General features: G+C 35.4%; 1 protein-coding gene across 3 annotated transcripts in view; it reads right to left on the minus strand.

Moving 5' to 3' along the window:
- Rgs22 (regulator of G protein signaling 22) overlaps positions 1-16,691 on the minus strand; it is a 104,892-nt gene that overhangs the window by 13,290 nt on the left and 74,911 nt on the right. For all 3 annotated transcript variants that reach the window (XM_023699959.1, XM_023699958.1, XM_023699956.1), the window contains 6 exons: positions 15,208-15,300; positions 12,539-12,711; positions 11,664-11,826; positions 8,934-9,092; positions 6,334-6,402; positions 2,530-2,691 (listed from right to left, as the gene is read on the minus strand). In XM_023699959.1, the coding sequence (XP_023555727.1) occupies positions 2,530-2,691; positions 6,334-6,402; positions 8,934-9,092; positions 11,664-11,826; positions 12,539-12,711; positions 15,208-15,300 (819 nt within the window). The remainder of the gene's footprint in view (positions 1-2,529; positions 2,692-6,333; positions 6,403-8,933; positions 9,093-11,663; positions 11,827-12,538; positions 12,712-15,207; positions 15,301-16,691) is intronic.

Raw genomic sequence — 16,691 nt, forward strand, 5'->3', positions numbered from 1 at the left:
AAAAAAAAAAAAAAAAGAAGTTAGCCTGGCCTTGGTAGGGGCTCAATAAATATTCATTGGATGACTATATTTTTCCAATCTTTACACATACACCATGTATTTTTACTAAATCATAGTGTCTTCAAGTAGCTGGTATTAAAGAAACATCTTTTTCCATCATTGACTATTGTTTGCCTACAACATGAGTTTTATCAGCTGCAGTGTTTTGTTTTGGACCTGTATTATGATTCAGTAACAAATGTCACTTCGTTGTACATTTGGTCCTGCACAATTTTTCATAATCTAGAACAAGGTTTGATTAGGGTTACTCCATGCAGCTCTTCATATATTACCACAATCATTCATGGGAGGCAGCATCATTTGTAGTTAAAGATGAGCTTTAGCAATACAATAAGTGGGTTCAAATTCTAATATTATCACTTAATCACCTGTTATGTAGAGAGTTTCTTAACTTTTTATGATTTAGCTTTTTCATCTGTTAAATAATATCTTTGATCTCTTAGGATTCTGTAAGAATAACATCTATCCTTGAGGTCATAGGGTTCTTGTGAAGAATAAATTATCACATAAAAAGCATTAAGACAGGGTCCAGCAGATAGTAAACAGTAAGAGCAAGCCAAGGAAAACCAGTTCACAATGCTTTGCCAGGAGGACACCATCTACCTGGTAAATTTCTGCAAGTCTAATACAAATAACACCCCTTTGCCCCTTGACCTACCATCTTCCATCCTCAGCATCACCTCCTCTATGCTAACCTATACCTCAACCGGATATGGATCAGGACCAATATTGTCTTCTAATATCTGCTTTCCTGGATGTCTTCCTCCCTGAGGAAGGACCATGTGCGATATTTACCTTATCATTCTTATAGTCTAGCACAATGGCTGGCACATTTCACATCTAATAAATGCTTCTCAGATGAACAAATTTACTCCCATTGCATGCTTTTTAATTTTAGATCATATTTTTAAATATAGCTATTCACTATTGTAAGCCCTTAATATTATGCCACAGAAAAGATATTAAGATGGCAGCTACACGACTAGGCGAGATGGCTCAGCAGACCAGGCACCTGCTCAGGCAAGCACAGGGATTGGGGGTTTGATCCTTGGCACCACATGCCGTGAAGGCCCTGCCCCTTGGGCATGCTGAGCCAGCGACTGAGTCTGGGCCTGGTGGCACCCGCCTGTAATCCCAGCACTGGGAAGGCTGAAATCAGGAAGATCACTACAAATCCAGCTGTGTAGTGAGTCCTTGTATCAAATAAATAAATAAATAAATAGAAAAAGAAAAGGGAAGAAATAGTTGGAGAAGGCTTGGGTTTATTGAGCAGTTACTAACTATATACTGAGTAACTATATCAGTGTAACATAATATGTACTTAAAATGGTAGGCCAACTGAAAGCATTATACTCCTAAACGCTAGTGTTACTTTTAAAAATAAAACAGGCTGCTTGCAGGGAAATAAGCCTGCACCCCTAAGAGCATGTAAATCCACACTAGAGACCTTAGATTCTTGAAGACATTTTTTATTTTATTTTGATTTGACATAAGGCCTTATTATACAGTTCAAGTTGGTCTCCAGTTCACTGTGTACCCCACAACTGGTTGCAAACTCACAGTTATCCTCCTGCCTCAACCTCCTGTGTGCTGGGATTACAGGAACATGCAACTATGCCTAGCTTCTTGACATTTCTTTCCTGAAATCTAGATAATGCAACAGGGAAAGTTCCTTCTTCTAATGGCAAAGATTCTATATGAATTTACTAACCGCTTAAACCTGGGAAAAAACCCTGTCTTTGCACCTAACTTTATTTATTTATTTATTTATTTATTTATTTATTTATTTATTTATTTAGACTGGGGCTCACTATGCAGTTCAGGCTAGCCTTGAACTCACCATTTAGCCCAGGTTGGCCTTGTACTCACAGCAATCCTCCTGCCTCAGCCTCCCCAGGGCTGGGTTTACGGGGATGGTTACCACATCCTGATCCTTGTTCTTTTATTTAAATTCAGCTATTTTTCTAATAAAAAAACCTTTGTCATCTCTTTTAATTTATCTACAAATATCTTTAATTATTATTGTTATAAAAACAGCTGTGAGAATACTTACATAGCAGGCATAGTTATACGGATGTACTAAATACAGCTATCTGTAAGAAAAAAAGTGTCTAATACATTTATTTTCATGGTGCATGTATGGCATATACACACATATACAGTACACTTATTCTACCTGAGTTATAAACATGCAGTTAAAACTCATCAAGAAATACTATATTCATTAGGTTATAATGCATGTCAGTGCCTTGAAAAACCCAAATACTATCATTTTAGGACTCACCCTTACTCTTCACTGTATATTATGTTTATCTAGACAATAACAATAAGCATCTCAAAGTCTAAGAATGGGTATGATGCTGGAAAGACTGAGCTTATACAAATCTTGTCCATAATAAAGCTACAGTCAAGACGCTGATGTGTTAATGCAATTCCTCCTCAAAATTTCCGCATCTCTCAGTACAGTACCTTATATTTTTGTACTTCTTGCCAAAACAGTACTCCATTTCCCAATAAATCTCCTTTTAGCATCACGAAATGTTGAAATTGTCTTGCAGTAACTGGATTTAGTAATGCTTTACGGAAAGCAATAATTTCACAAGATGAAGATATCCACTTGCTCTCCACAGCCTGCCCAAAACAGAGAATAGACAAAACCAGTTATGGTTAAAAATACAAAAACAAAGACACTAATTAGGCTAACTTATCAACTTTTCTTTAATTTTGGCTGCAGAAATTTGTGGCATGAGAGCAGTACATAGCACCCGGCAAATTTTTACTCTCTGCTCCTCTTTTTTTTTTATCTCCTTTATATTTTTATGGCATCACTTTTTAAGAGAAATATAGAAAAAAGAAAGAACTGACTGGATGGCTTAGAGCACACGACTACACTGTTTAAGAATTTAGTAGTCATTGCAGTGTGTGGCCATGGCGTAAGAGTACTGCTTAGTACATAATATGAGTTCTATGCTGAAGTGGGACAAAGTAATCATAATGTTATGGCTGTCATTACATTACTGTTTATTTTATTATTATATAATTATCTTGTGTTTTAAAAAGTAAAAATAGTTGAATAATTGAGACAGTTTTTCATTTTTTTAGAAAAAATATCAACTCTAATTTAAATAGAAAATTTACTGTAGAGCTTTGTTAAAATCCTATCCTGCAAAGATCATGACTTAGGTAAGACATTTTTATATTACCTAATACTAAATTATGATTGATAATTGAAATAATCATTTTAATAATAAAATTCCTCTGACATTATTTATATAACCTAAAATGTAGAAGTATCCATGGTGTTTTAGTAATGCTTAAGGTTATTTTTATCTATAGTTATTTTACATCTTCATGAATTTGAAAGATTTCTTTTTTACTTTGATCATTTAAAATCACATATCCAATCCCTTTTACCCTCCCAGATTCAAAAAAGATAAGATATAGATTGTTTTGAATTTACCAAATAGATTTTTTTTGAAGTTATCCAAGTTGACTTCAGTGTACAAGCACACAAAGAAGCAACCTTCCAAAGGCAACATTTTAAATGGACTTACAAATTATATTAATGATTAAATTACATGAAACATATCCATTTCTGACAATGCATAAAATAAATTCCTTGAAACAAATCAATTGTGACCATCAATGCAAGTGTTTAAGAGAGCTAAGTAAAAAGTGCTACGGGACACAAAGGAAAGAGTAATTCTGCCTGGGAAAGCGAGCCCTTTACAGGAGGGCCCTGAGGATGCTGTCAAGCTGGCACTGAGCGGGGGAGGCAAGTCCAGGCCTTCTGGACGAGCGCGGTGCCATTACTCAGACGGAGCGCACAGATGTGTATCACTGTTTCTGTGAGGCACATGCCACGTTCTCCAGACAAAACTTAAGACCCTCACCATCTGGTCCTTATTAAAATTATAGCCCTATAAATAGGAACAACCGTGGATTAGACTGGGATGTTTATTTAAAATCCACTCAACAAATAATGTTTTAAGACCTGCTTCTTAAGATACTAAAACTTAGTATTTTAACTGAAACCTATAATTGAACTAAATAGAAAATAATACAACATATGCACAATAATGTAAAATATAAGTTCATTCTACTAATGTTTTAATGAAAATAAAGCAAAAAATTAAATAGTAAAAAAAGATTATTTCCTTTCAAGAGGAAAATACAGAAAAGAGTGTTCTAACAGATATATGCTCTCTTCTGAAACTCAAATTAACTTTTAGTATAGTTTTATTGTTTTGAGATAGGGTCTCAAAACCAGGCAGACTTTGAAATCACTAAGTAGCCCAGGCTGGTCTTGAACTCAGTGATCCTCCTGCCTCAGCCTTCTGTATGAAGAGATTACAGGTATGTGCCAGAACACTTGACTTTGTCCTTATTGATCATTTTTTCAGCAAGTCACCCAGGTCTAGTCTGACATAACGACTTGAAGAATACACATAAACATAAAGCTCAAAAGGAAGACTATATTCATCATGTCTGTTAAAAAGAAAAATAGGTAATTACTGTATAAGTGTGTTATAGATATCTTGGTGATTTTAATAATTTCCAAAATGATAGCTACTATAATTCTTTTAAAGCTAAACTGCAATTATAAGTAAATGCAACTTAACTTGCTTATTCTGCCTCATATTATTCATTGCTTTTGGGTGATCAGCTTGTATAATAAATCCATCACAAGCAAAATAAAATTACTTTTTATTGTACTGGAAACCAAATAAAAAGCCTCATGAAGAAAAATACAATATATCTATATCTACATTTATCTCTCTATATATATTTGTAGCAGATAATGATTACTCCACTGTAGGGATTGGTACATGTACATAGTACATTTCAATTCCCCTCCACCCATCCCTTTTATTTTTCCAGCATTGGATTCATTTATTTATAAGAGCCTATCAGTTTAATTATCATATATACAGATTAAAAATCAGACAATATGACAAAGAATGTATAAGACATGTAAGACAATTGCACTACATCAAGGCACACTTTTAAATACGCTGGCTCCTCTAGATTACAATACCTTTTTTCCTGTTATATATAGAGGGGGGCAAGCTATTTATATAAGAGAAACCATGTGATATTTAAGTTTGTGTGTCTGTGTTACTTCACCTAACATTATGTCTCAAGGGGTGTCCATTTTCCCACAAATAATGCTATAAACATGTGTATGCATATATTGCTGGGGTATGTCTTTAATTTTGGGAAAATACCTCAAAGGGATTTGAATAGCTGGGTCAAATGGAATTTCTACTTATAGCTTTTCAAGGAATTTCTGTAGTGATTATATCAGTTTAGAGTCCTACCAACAATAAAGATGGATTCTTTTCTCACCAGAGCCTTGCTAGCATTTGTTACTGGTTGATTTCTTGCTGGTGGCCATTATTTCTGCAGGAAGATGGACTCTCAGTGTTGTTTTCATTTGGATTTCTTGAATGGCCAGCAATGTTGAACATTTTCACATGTATTTATTGTTGTTTTGTATTTCTTCATCTGAGAAGTGTCTACTTGTTTCAGATGCCCATTTTTTAATTGGGTTTTTAAATGTGGGGGGGTCTAATTTTTTTGAATTCTCTATACAGTCTAGGTATTAGTCCTTTGTAAGAGCTTCTGTGCAGCAAAAGAAATCACTGACAGAGTAAGGAGATTTTGTACAGAAAGGAGAGACTACGTTATCTCTTCAAGCCAATTACACACTTCTTAAGTTGAACAGGGCAATAGGACCAGCCAGATGACTAAGCAGACTAACGCACCTGCTTAGGCAGAGCGCAGCGGCCAGGGTTCGATCCCCAGTGTGCCATACTGGCCCCACTCCTGGGGCGGGCTGAGGTGTGGACTGAGACTGGGCGTGGTGGCATGCACCTGTAATCCTAGCACATGGGAGGCTGAAAACAGGAGGATCACTATGAGTCTGATCTGTGTAGTGAGACCCTGTACCAAATACATAAATGAAAATAAACAAATAAAGTTGAACAGGTCAGGAGCTCTTCAAGAGTTAAGAGTCACACTTTCAGGGGCCCAGGGAGACAACTCAGTGGAACAAGTTTGCGTGGTAAGTGCAAGGTTCTGAGTTCAATCCCTGGTACCCCTCACCAAAAAAAGTACTTAAAAAAAGTCACTTTCCTCCAATTTTGACCTACAGGTAAGAACAGTATCAGCCAGTTGGTTTCATAGGTAGTGTCAATAGTGATGATTTTATTGGACAACAAGGGAGGACCAAGTAGAACTTACAAAAGGAAGAATATAACAGTTACTTGCCTTCCAGACCCCAATTTTCCCTTCATGCTTCTGTAGTAAAAGCTCGTCTGCTATGTCTTTCATCTGTACCTAAAAGCAAAACCAATTGTTTATCCTATTATTTATGCTGCCCAAAGTTTTCAAATAATTGACTAATAACTTAAAATGGGAAGTAAAGCCGGGCGTGGTGGTACATGTCTGTTATCCCAGCATTCAGGAGGCTGAGGCCAGCCTGAACTTCACAGTGAAACCCTGTCTCAAAAAGACAAAAACAAAATCTAAAACAAAAAAAAAAAAAATGTGAAGTAAAGGCTAGGCTGGGTAAGAGGAGTGCTGGTCAGGAAGGAGAGGATCAGGTGGAGAAGAAAAACCCCACAGTCACGATTCAGGGCATCACATGTTCTTGGAACAGTTTCTTTATCTGCTAATATAGACAACAGCTAATCACACTGGCCTACATACATGTGGATTTAACTCCAACTCACATGGGAATTGAAACTAGAGAGGTAATTATGGCTGTGGTAATTTTTGTGCTATTTTCTAGTCATACACTTTTGTGCAACTAATTTTAGGAGAGACCAAAGCTTACTGTCAACACAGGAAACACAGTTGACAGTCTATCCTTCATATTTCAGGGCTCCACTAAACTTGGAAGGAAAATATTTGGGAAGTAAAGTCTGTGTCTGTACTGAACATATACAAACTTATTTTTCTTATCTTTATTCCCTAAACAGCACAGTATAACAACAATTTATACAGCATTTACATTGCATTAGGATTTTACAAATAATCTAGAGATGATCTTACAGTACATGGGAAGATATGAGTAGGTTATATGCAAACTTGATGTCATTTTAAATGAAGAACTTGAATGTCTTCATATTTTTGATATATCAGTCTTCCATGGATGCTTAGAAAGAATTAATTCTTAGGCTTACTGACTACAGATATTTTCCCTTTTGGGGGGACTACTGATGCCAAATACATGCTATGTGTCTCTATCTCCTTATCCATAGCAGAGTGACCCAGGAGCTGATCTAGAGAGTCAAGGACTAGGATCACTAGGGCTGAGGGTGTTTCCCCCTTTTCTTATAGTGTTGGTGCTGGGGTTTGAACCCAGGCTTCACATGTGCTAGGCAAGCCCTCAGCCACTGAGATACAATCTCAGAACTGAGCTATTTGATAGCCACAGCCCAGAGAAAACATCTGACTTTTTGCTGAGTTCTGGCCTACACCTTTTCTAAAGATTAGGTGTCAATTCTTCCCCTGAATGCATGAGATTTTAGAATAAATTCTCACCCTCTCCTTTTTCCTTTGGCTTAAGGTTGTTGCCAGCATCAGTTTATTTTGCTGACCACCCAAAGAACGCTAAGTCAGGAAATGACTACGAGTTACAGTAAAATTACTGTGGTAAATATAATGAGAAAATGCAGTAAATAATACTAGTAAGCCAAATGTCCTTTACTTAGATTTGGATAGAAAATTGGAGTTTCCCTGAAGAAGAGAATGAGGAGATTTGAATTTTCCCGAAGTTTATTTCTGGGAACTTTTTGCCTAAAATGAGTTGGGCTCTTCTCCATACTATAAATTCTGTGTTCCCAGATGTACTAAGTTGCTCAGCTCAAAAGACTAAGGATATTTCCAGATATACAAGCCTCAAAGTGTCTCATAAATTCAATACAATGTAGAAGGAAAGTTTTTCAGGTTCTTCCTGAGCATTATTAATGGCTAGCATATCATTGGATTTTTACCCCTTTTGTTATTTGTGTAAAGATCAGGCTTGCCTGTTTGGGGGGCATGATAGTGAAATTTTAAATCATTGAAATAATACTTCATGTGAAATAAAGATAAAAGGAAGCAAAAACAAGAGTCAACTTTACAAAGTAAAACATAAAAATCCTTCCCAATCTCCATGCCAATTTCCAGGAAGCAGAACATTTTAGATTACTTCCATAAGTGCAAATAAAATGATAGGGAGAAGGATAAATGATGAATAGATAAACAGAAATGGGGATATGCATAAACATGTACACACAGACAAAGAGAAGTAGATATAATGAGATTGTCTTTTATCTATTGTTCTGTATCCTGTTTGTTTCACTCAATAAATAATATCTTTCATAGTGATACATGTGGAAATCTCATTTGTATAATCTCACGTTATATGGAAATCTGCGTAGTTTTCCACAGTAGAATTGTTGTAACTCACTTAACAATTCCCCCCATGACATTATAATGAATATCCTTATATATCCTTGCCTATTCATGTAAGGTCTTAATAATATTGAAAATAACAACTATGTTGATAGATAACATGTGTTTGTTGTGTGCCAGGCATCATGCTGAGAAACTAAACACACACTAATTTCATTTCATTTTCACAATAGCCTCATGAAGCAATGTCTATTATTAGATCCATTTCTCAAGTGAGAAGATTAAAGTGGTACAATTAATATGTGGCAATTTTGACATCAAAATTTGGAAAGTCTGATTCTGTTCTTGTAGCTAGTACCTAGAGAAGTACAATGGCTGGGTCCCCAGTCAAGTGAGGCTGCTGGTATACACTTGAGATTTTGATAGGTACTCAATTGCTAGCCAGAAATTAGACTGATTTTATATACCTTTATCTTTTGCCGGGCTGCAAACTGTTCACTTGCAAGAAACAATGGCAACCACACATTTTCCAGCCTATTCAGAACGTGCTTCTGGATTTCAACTAAAACAGGTGCATCAAGCTGCTCATGGAGAATCTTTCCCCAGCCACCACTTAATGCCATTATCTAAGAAAATAAAAATGATACAGAAACTAAAAATTTGTGCTTTGTTAAAGAAAAAACATTGTCATTCACTCACTCTGCACCATCTGAGCATACCTGAAAGTGTCACAGTTCTCATTTTCTGCACATCTGTGTTACATATAGAAATAACAGGTAATTCTAACATCAAAAAAGCATTTTAGTTTACATGGTGGTTTCAGACATATAATTTTTCTTTACATGAAATATTGGAACTCCTTCCCCACCGCAGGATTAAACCATGGCCTGGGAAAGATGAGGCAAGCACCTACCACTGAGTGACATCTTCAGTGACAGATGCAACATGACCAGAAGCAAAGGCACTGTTTTCTTGTATTGAATCATCATCGTCAATTATAAAATGTTGATAGTAGTCTATTAGTTTTAGAAGTTCTCATCTAGGTCTAATATTCTAAGCATCTGTGATTCTAGTCAAATTAACTCATTTAAGAAAGCATTAATTTTTATGAATAAAGAAATTGAAGTGTTAATTAGTTAAGAAACAACCTCTATGCAGACATTATAAATCTGTATGTTTCTAACAAATGTTGGGTGGGAACTGGCTGGATGACAGCAGTGGTAACGATGTAGGACTGTCCTGAAAATTTCTAAAAAGAAAACAGAGGCAGCAGGAAGTGGAGAAGGGTTAGATTTTTAAAATGACAGACTTTTATAGGAACTATCATTTAAAAAGGCAAATTCCTTGTGGTCTAACTCTTCTGCATAATTACTAGCCTCGGTAAGCTAATGGTAGCTATTTCCTGCTGTAAATCATTCTGTTTTCTAGCTAGTTCTGTATATATACTGCTCAAAATTTCTGGATTTCCCACTGGAATAGCTAATCTCTTCATTTAGCTCTCCTCTGACTAGTAATATGAATAAAATACTGCTCTCAATAATATCAGTTCGTATAAAAACAAAAGAGAAACTCCTTTTTAGCCCTCTTTTAGTAGTATTTATCAAGTAATAATCCAGAAGTAATACTGCTTTTGAATAAGAAACTACCTTTCTAATCAAAGATCAAACTGACCACACAGCTAAACTGAGGCCCAATGGGACCTTCCTGAATTTGACGTGACATGGACAGGCTCAAGTAGAAAATGAGTAAGTGAAGAAGCAGTGATGGGGACCGAGCAGGTGCAGTGAGATGGCTCTACGTGGAGCACAGCGTTTGCTGTGACAGCAGCGGTGACTTTTCAAGCCTCAGTGTGCTGTATGCATGACAGAAGCTTCACACAGTAGCATCAGATACCATGAAACCTCACGCAATGAAGCACAAGCCAAATACAAAACAAATGCTTTCCATGTGTTTATTCATACTTGTGCTTATTGAGATACCCAACCACTTTTGCTAATGTGCCCCAGATTTGTATCTTGGGGAACTAACAGCAAAGCATTTTTTTCAAAGTTGCTTAATTTTATCATTTCTTCTCCTTTTTGTTCCCAAGAGCTCTTGTTTATTCAACTCCCACCAAAGATACGGTTTGTTATTTTGGTTTGCTCTACTCATGAATGTCTCTGAATTTTTCTTTAATTTTCTGAATCTAACAATAATGTGAAATTTGTGTTTTATAAATGTATACCAATAGACTATATACTTTTAAAATCCTAAAACAAAAAATAATTTGATCTTTATGTAGCAGTATAGAACTAAAAAACTTCAAACCACATAAAGTATACTTAATTATTAATATTTCAAAAGCATAAAAATTGAGACAGACCATGAGTTAAAGTAATGCATGAACACTCAAACTCATGGTGACTTCTGCTCTGTTTTTTCTTTCTTTCTGTAAATTGAATGACACTATTATTAATAAATTATAATTAAGGCCATAGGACTCATATAACAAAAAGGTCAAACCTATGTTTCTAGTCAATAAAAATAGAGTAGCAGGCAATAAAACTGTAAACAAGATTTTCAAAGATGGATTAAATTTGGAATGATAACAGCTAAAAGGAGAAAAGAGACAGAGATTAGGCTTAGGCTTAATGGTTGATGACAACTATTTTCCTGCTTGTTCAAGAGTCCAGGGACCTCATCCCTGCTGTTCACCACCTTGCTCTGAGCACCTGGACGATGTCTGGCATATCAGAGGAACTCGTATTTGTTGAATGAATGAATAAGTGAAGTATAATAGGTACAAAGCTGTGATTCTACCCTCAAATGTCTAAGCATTATTTACAACACAGACTTAGAAGGATGGTTACATCAGTAATTTTTTTTTTTTTTAGACAGGATCTCGCTATGCATTCAGGCTGGCCTTGAACACACGGTTTAACCAGGCTGGCCTCAGACTTGCTGCAGTCTTCCTGCCTCAGTCTCCCGAGTGCTGGCATGACAGGCATACTCCACTGTGCCTCACTAAAGCAACATTTTTTAAATAATGTGTACTGCTTAAAAAGAAAAATATTTATAGATACTTGTGAACACCTAAATAAGTATCAAAAGTGTCTAACACATAATAGCAAAAAAGAAAAAAGACTTTCAAGGTGTTGGCAAAAAAAACTAAATGATTTTCACACTTCAAAATAGTAAATAGATTTATATGTTGATACCTCATTCTGTTGATATGGAGAAGCTGGACTGTTGGGTCCAAAGAAATATTTTTTATTAAGGTATTTGTTTTTAATATATATAGATTTTGCCTCCCTTTGATTTCGATCTCTGAAATTTATTCTTCGGAACTGCTCGATGTCTGTCCAGCACATAAGGTCCATGCTAAAATAAGAACAAAGTACAGACTTCTTATTTATTTCTCTAAAGCCTACTAAACATCAAAAAAGCTTTTGCTTTGACAGACGCCAAAAGTCACTGTCTTAGCTAGTCAGTGCAACTCAACTGATTAAATTATAGAACTGCTTAGTACAGTGTTGCCTCTGATCCCTCCCTGGGCCATTTCACTTTACTATAACCCTAATAATCCCCATTTTTCTTCAGTAGTGATGAACTAGTTTCATTAGCTTCAAACACAGGGAAATTTTTACATTCAGCACATCCATTCGATAACAGGCCAGATGTAGACAAGTAGCATTACAACGAAGAGAACCAAACACAGTGTGAAATCTTGCTCCTAGTTCTATCCAGTTGGGGAGAAAAAATTATCAGCACTTCAGTTTATGCACACCAACAAAGAGTAATCCACACAGCCCTCAGACAATTATGTTCATCAGCTTTAAGGAACATAGGTAGATACAGCACAAGATCACTATCACAGTGTGTAGAATCAAAACTAACAGCCCGGGGCTGGGGATTTAGCTCAGTGCACAGTGTGAGGTCCTGAGTTCAGTTTCCTGTATAAAAACAAAACAATTATCAATAAAATTATGAAAAAAAATAAAAACAAAACAAACTAAAATATCCCCCCCAAACTAACAGCCTAGAAAAATGATGCTTTGGGTGAGAAATATTTTAAAATGGTCCTATTCCTTACCTTGAGGAATGTGCTCCAAGAAACTGACGGAAATGTTCAAACTCCAGCTTGTTGTTAAGCAGATCATTAAAATTAAAATGCTTGTATTCGTCAGGAACATTATTCCAGTTTTCTGTTTGCTTAGAAACATCCGGGAGTGATAGAATACCAGTTCCAGTTTCACCAGTGGCATCCTAATGACACAATCTTTTTCAGAAAAACTTCATTTTTAAATGTAATAAATTTATAATTTTAAAGAGAGACTGAAAGAAGAGTTAACTAGCAATCCAAGGCTGTTTAACCACTCAGTGGTAGAACTGCATAAAGAATATAGGTGTTTCAGGCACCAACTCAGATCAAATTCTGTTCTCTTCCTTTTCCTCTTTATGGGCACTTAGTAAAACTTTACTATATATTAAGCAATTGTTTTTAAAATACTAATTGTATTTATTTTGCAAAAAATCATACATAATAGTACTGTTGAAAAAAATAGTACTGTTGAGACATAGCTACCATTAATATGTTTATGTAAATCCTTCCAGTCTTTATTGTATATACATGTAGTTGATTAAAAATGAAGATAGGATTGTATCCCATATATGGTTTTTGTAACCTTGTTCTTTTTCTTCGCAATACATAATGGACATAAAACATGCTTCTATAACATAATTTTAAAAAGTTATGATACTGATAGTAATCTCCATGTAAAAAGTAATTTTTAGCTAATTTTAAGATCTCTGATGCTGTATGGATAGTTTATAAGCCTGAAATGGTAAAACAGTATAGTGAAGCTTATTGTTTGAAAAGCTCTTCATCATATAATTCCTTATAAAATTAATCTATTTGTTTTTTCAAGAGTGTTTGACTGAGAAAGAAACTACCAATATTTTTAAAAATTAATTTTCCTTATGTAGAAGTATTATAGGGAGTGTCATAAAATTTATTTGTTTGTTTTTCAGACAGGCTGCCACTATATAGCTCAGGCTTCCCCTGAACTCACTGTGTAGCCCACTGTGGCCTTGAACTCACAGTAATCCTCTTGCCTCAGCCTCCCTAGTGCTGGGATAACAAGTGTGCAGCACCATGTCTGGGTAAGTGTTATAAATTTTGATTCCTAAAGTTGAAAATATAATCTTATAATTTTCTGCCTTTTAAAATTTTTATGTATTCTCTTTTTAAATTAATTTTTTTATGTATTTAGTACAAGGTGTACAGGGTCTCACTACACAGATCAGACTCATAGTGATCCTCCTGTTTTCAGCCTCCCAAGTGCTGGGATTATAGGTGTGCACCACCATGCCCAGTTGCACTCACTGTCTCAGTGCACCCCAGGGGCAGGGCTGGCACAGCATGTGGTGCTGGGGATCGAACCCTGTCCCTGTGCCTGCCTAAGCAGGTGCTTTAGTCCGCTGAGCTATCTGGCTGGCCCTTCTCTTTTTAAATTTTTTAAAAATATCTTTTATATCTTTATTTATTTGGTATAAGGTCTCACTCCACAGCTCGGACTCATAGTGATCCTCCTGTCTCAGCCTCCCCAGAGCTGAGATTACAGATGTGTGCCACCATACCCAGTTTCAGCACAGCGTACTTCACAGACAACCGCATGGCACACCATGCAGGGATCGAACCTGGGTCCTTGTGCGTGCCAGGCAGGCACTTAGGCCACAGAGCTAAGTCCCCAGTTCTATTTTTTTGAGAAAATAATATCTTAAATAAAGAACTATGTTAACAAAGCAACTATCATGAAGGCAATTTTTTTTTTTCTGTATAGGAAATTAAACTCAGGACCCTGAGCTTTCCAGGCAAGAACATATTTTACTGAGCTATCTCCCTGGGCCATGAAGTTTAAATTTTTTAAAAATACTTTTTTGTAAAACTTTAACATGCAATAATAAAAATTTCAGATAAATATGAGGAAGTAAAAAAAATTAACCTAAACCTTATCACTCAGAACTATCTTTAACATTTTTGGTAAATACCTCATTTGCATATGTGTATACATGTAAAAATACATATATAATTTTACATAAATAGGATCAGACAATATCAGTGTTTTTATACATAGTTATATAATAATATGTCATAAGCATTTTACAGGTAAATTAACTGTCATATTATGCAGATGCATACATTTAATTTTATGGCTTTATTTACCTATCATATTTTAGTCATACAATTTTTTTACATATATAAATACATAAGTCAAAACAATGCTTTTATATCCAAGTCGATCCCATGATCTTTTTACTGACTTCTACAGTTCTTTTTCATATTTTTTATTGTTTTGTTTTTTGCTGTCACATAAGTTCTTTTTTCCATTTAGCAAAACTCAGTTTAACTCATGATCTGACAAGGAGAAAGAGGTGTTGCCAGACATAAATTAACTTATAATATTCAAAAGGCTATAAAATGCTTCAAGGATCAAGTTTGTGAGCATTGCTAAACACATGTCCTGGCTTCTTCTGCTACTTTATCTGCTTTGCTTTTTGACTCCATTGTTAAATGTGAGATCCGTCAAATGCAGGTCTCCATGCTAAGCAAAGGAACAGCAGGAAAATGACACTGCCGATCCCTATTTTACCAACATATGACTTCCTCAGTATAAGGCTTCCTCAGCACCAGGAAAGTGTATAAAGTAGAGCCCTGTTCAGCACAAAACGTTTGCTTTTCTAATTAGAAAATTGTCTTACCCCAGCTTTCTTCGGCAATGACTCTTTATACAGAGCCTGCAGCTTTCTGAGGCATGTGGAGTCTAGCTGCCTACTTTCTTCCACCTGTTCTACCTAAAAGACAAATAACAAAACTTACAATATCAGCAGAATGTGCATTATGCATGATTAGGGAGCAGATCCATAATTTGACAATATTAGCTTAAAAACAAACATGATTATGAATAAAGAAAATTAGTTTGGAAGTGAAAAGAGGAATATAAATAATATTAGCCACAGCAAAGTCCCAACTCAAATGCATGCAATAAGAAATGCAGACATTTCTATTTAATGCTAGAGGAACACTGGCAATCACTTCTCCTTTATGGGCATCTCACACACACTATCACTGTAAATATATTGTTCATATTTCCAGTTCCTATGTAACATAACCTGAGGGTAGGCACTCCTAGTCTTACGATCCAAGTAATTCACAGGTCACCAAGAAATGACCAGGCTCCATACTGTTCTCAGTCTATGAGAAAAGATTTTTTTGCTATAGCAAAGCAGGAGGCAGTCACCAGGTTAATCCTCATAAGAAGCTCTCAGTCTTCAGCACCCGTAAATCACTATTTTACTTTGTCAGCAGATCATAACTGCTCTGTTCCTCTACTGCAGAGAAAGAAGTTTGGCTGACTAGCTGCCTAATAATCTTCTGTGTTTAGTATCTAGCTTTGGTAGAACACTTAAGTATCCTTTTTGGGAAATAGTCTGCATTATACAGTCAGCTGGGGCTTTAGAGAAATATTTAGGCTGAATTTGAAGAAGTTTTAAAAAGTAAGAAAAAGAGATATATTTTTCCTCTTATTAAAAAGGTGTATAACCTGCCTTATATATTTTATAAGAATCACTGCTAATGCCAAAACTTTTTGAGTTAGGGAAGTTAGTCATAACTTCAATTTTTTTATCATTACAGAATTTCTTCCATTCAATAAAATATATAAATGTATTTTAAAAGTGACTAAGAGATTTTAAAATTTCAGATACTATGCTAATTTTCTTAGTGTAATATGTGCATTTTTTAATAGAAAAGACTAATTTTTCAGAAGAGAGAGAAATCATGAATGAAAGTCAATCATTTCAGTCTTGCTAAATTGAGTAAGATGTATAATTGCTTCAGTTATAATCCAACAAGGTAACTCTGCGTGCAGTATTTTGGTATTAGTTTTGATCACCCCACCTACCCTTCCTGGTGAAAGACATGACTGACTAACCTGTTTTGGAGTAGGTATGAATAAAGAACAACCATACAAAAACAGCGGAGTTCCACTTGAATTGACCTCATGCTCAGGGTACATGCATTAAGTTAATGTAAAAAAAATCCAAGGATGGTTTTAATTTGTGACTCAAAATAAATATTTAAATAAATTTCCTCTACTTGTCAATAAGAATAATGAAAATATTGAAGCACCAAGGCCTAAAATGAGCTTTTTCAGAATGAAAAAGATGTGTTGAAACTTGCATGC

Source organism: Octodon degus, unplaced genomic scaffold, assembly GCF_000260255.1.
Source record: "Octodon degus isolate 3935 unplaced genomic scaffold, OctDeg1.0 scaffold00118, whole genome shotgun sequence".
Taxonomy (NCBI): domain Eukaryota; kingdom Metazoa; phylum Chordata; class Mammalia; order Rodentia; family Octodontidae; genus Octodon; species Octodon degus.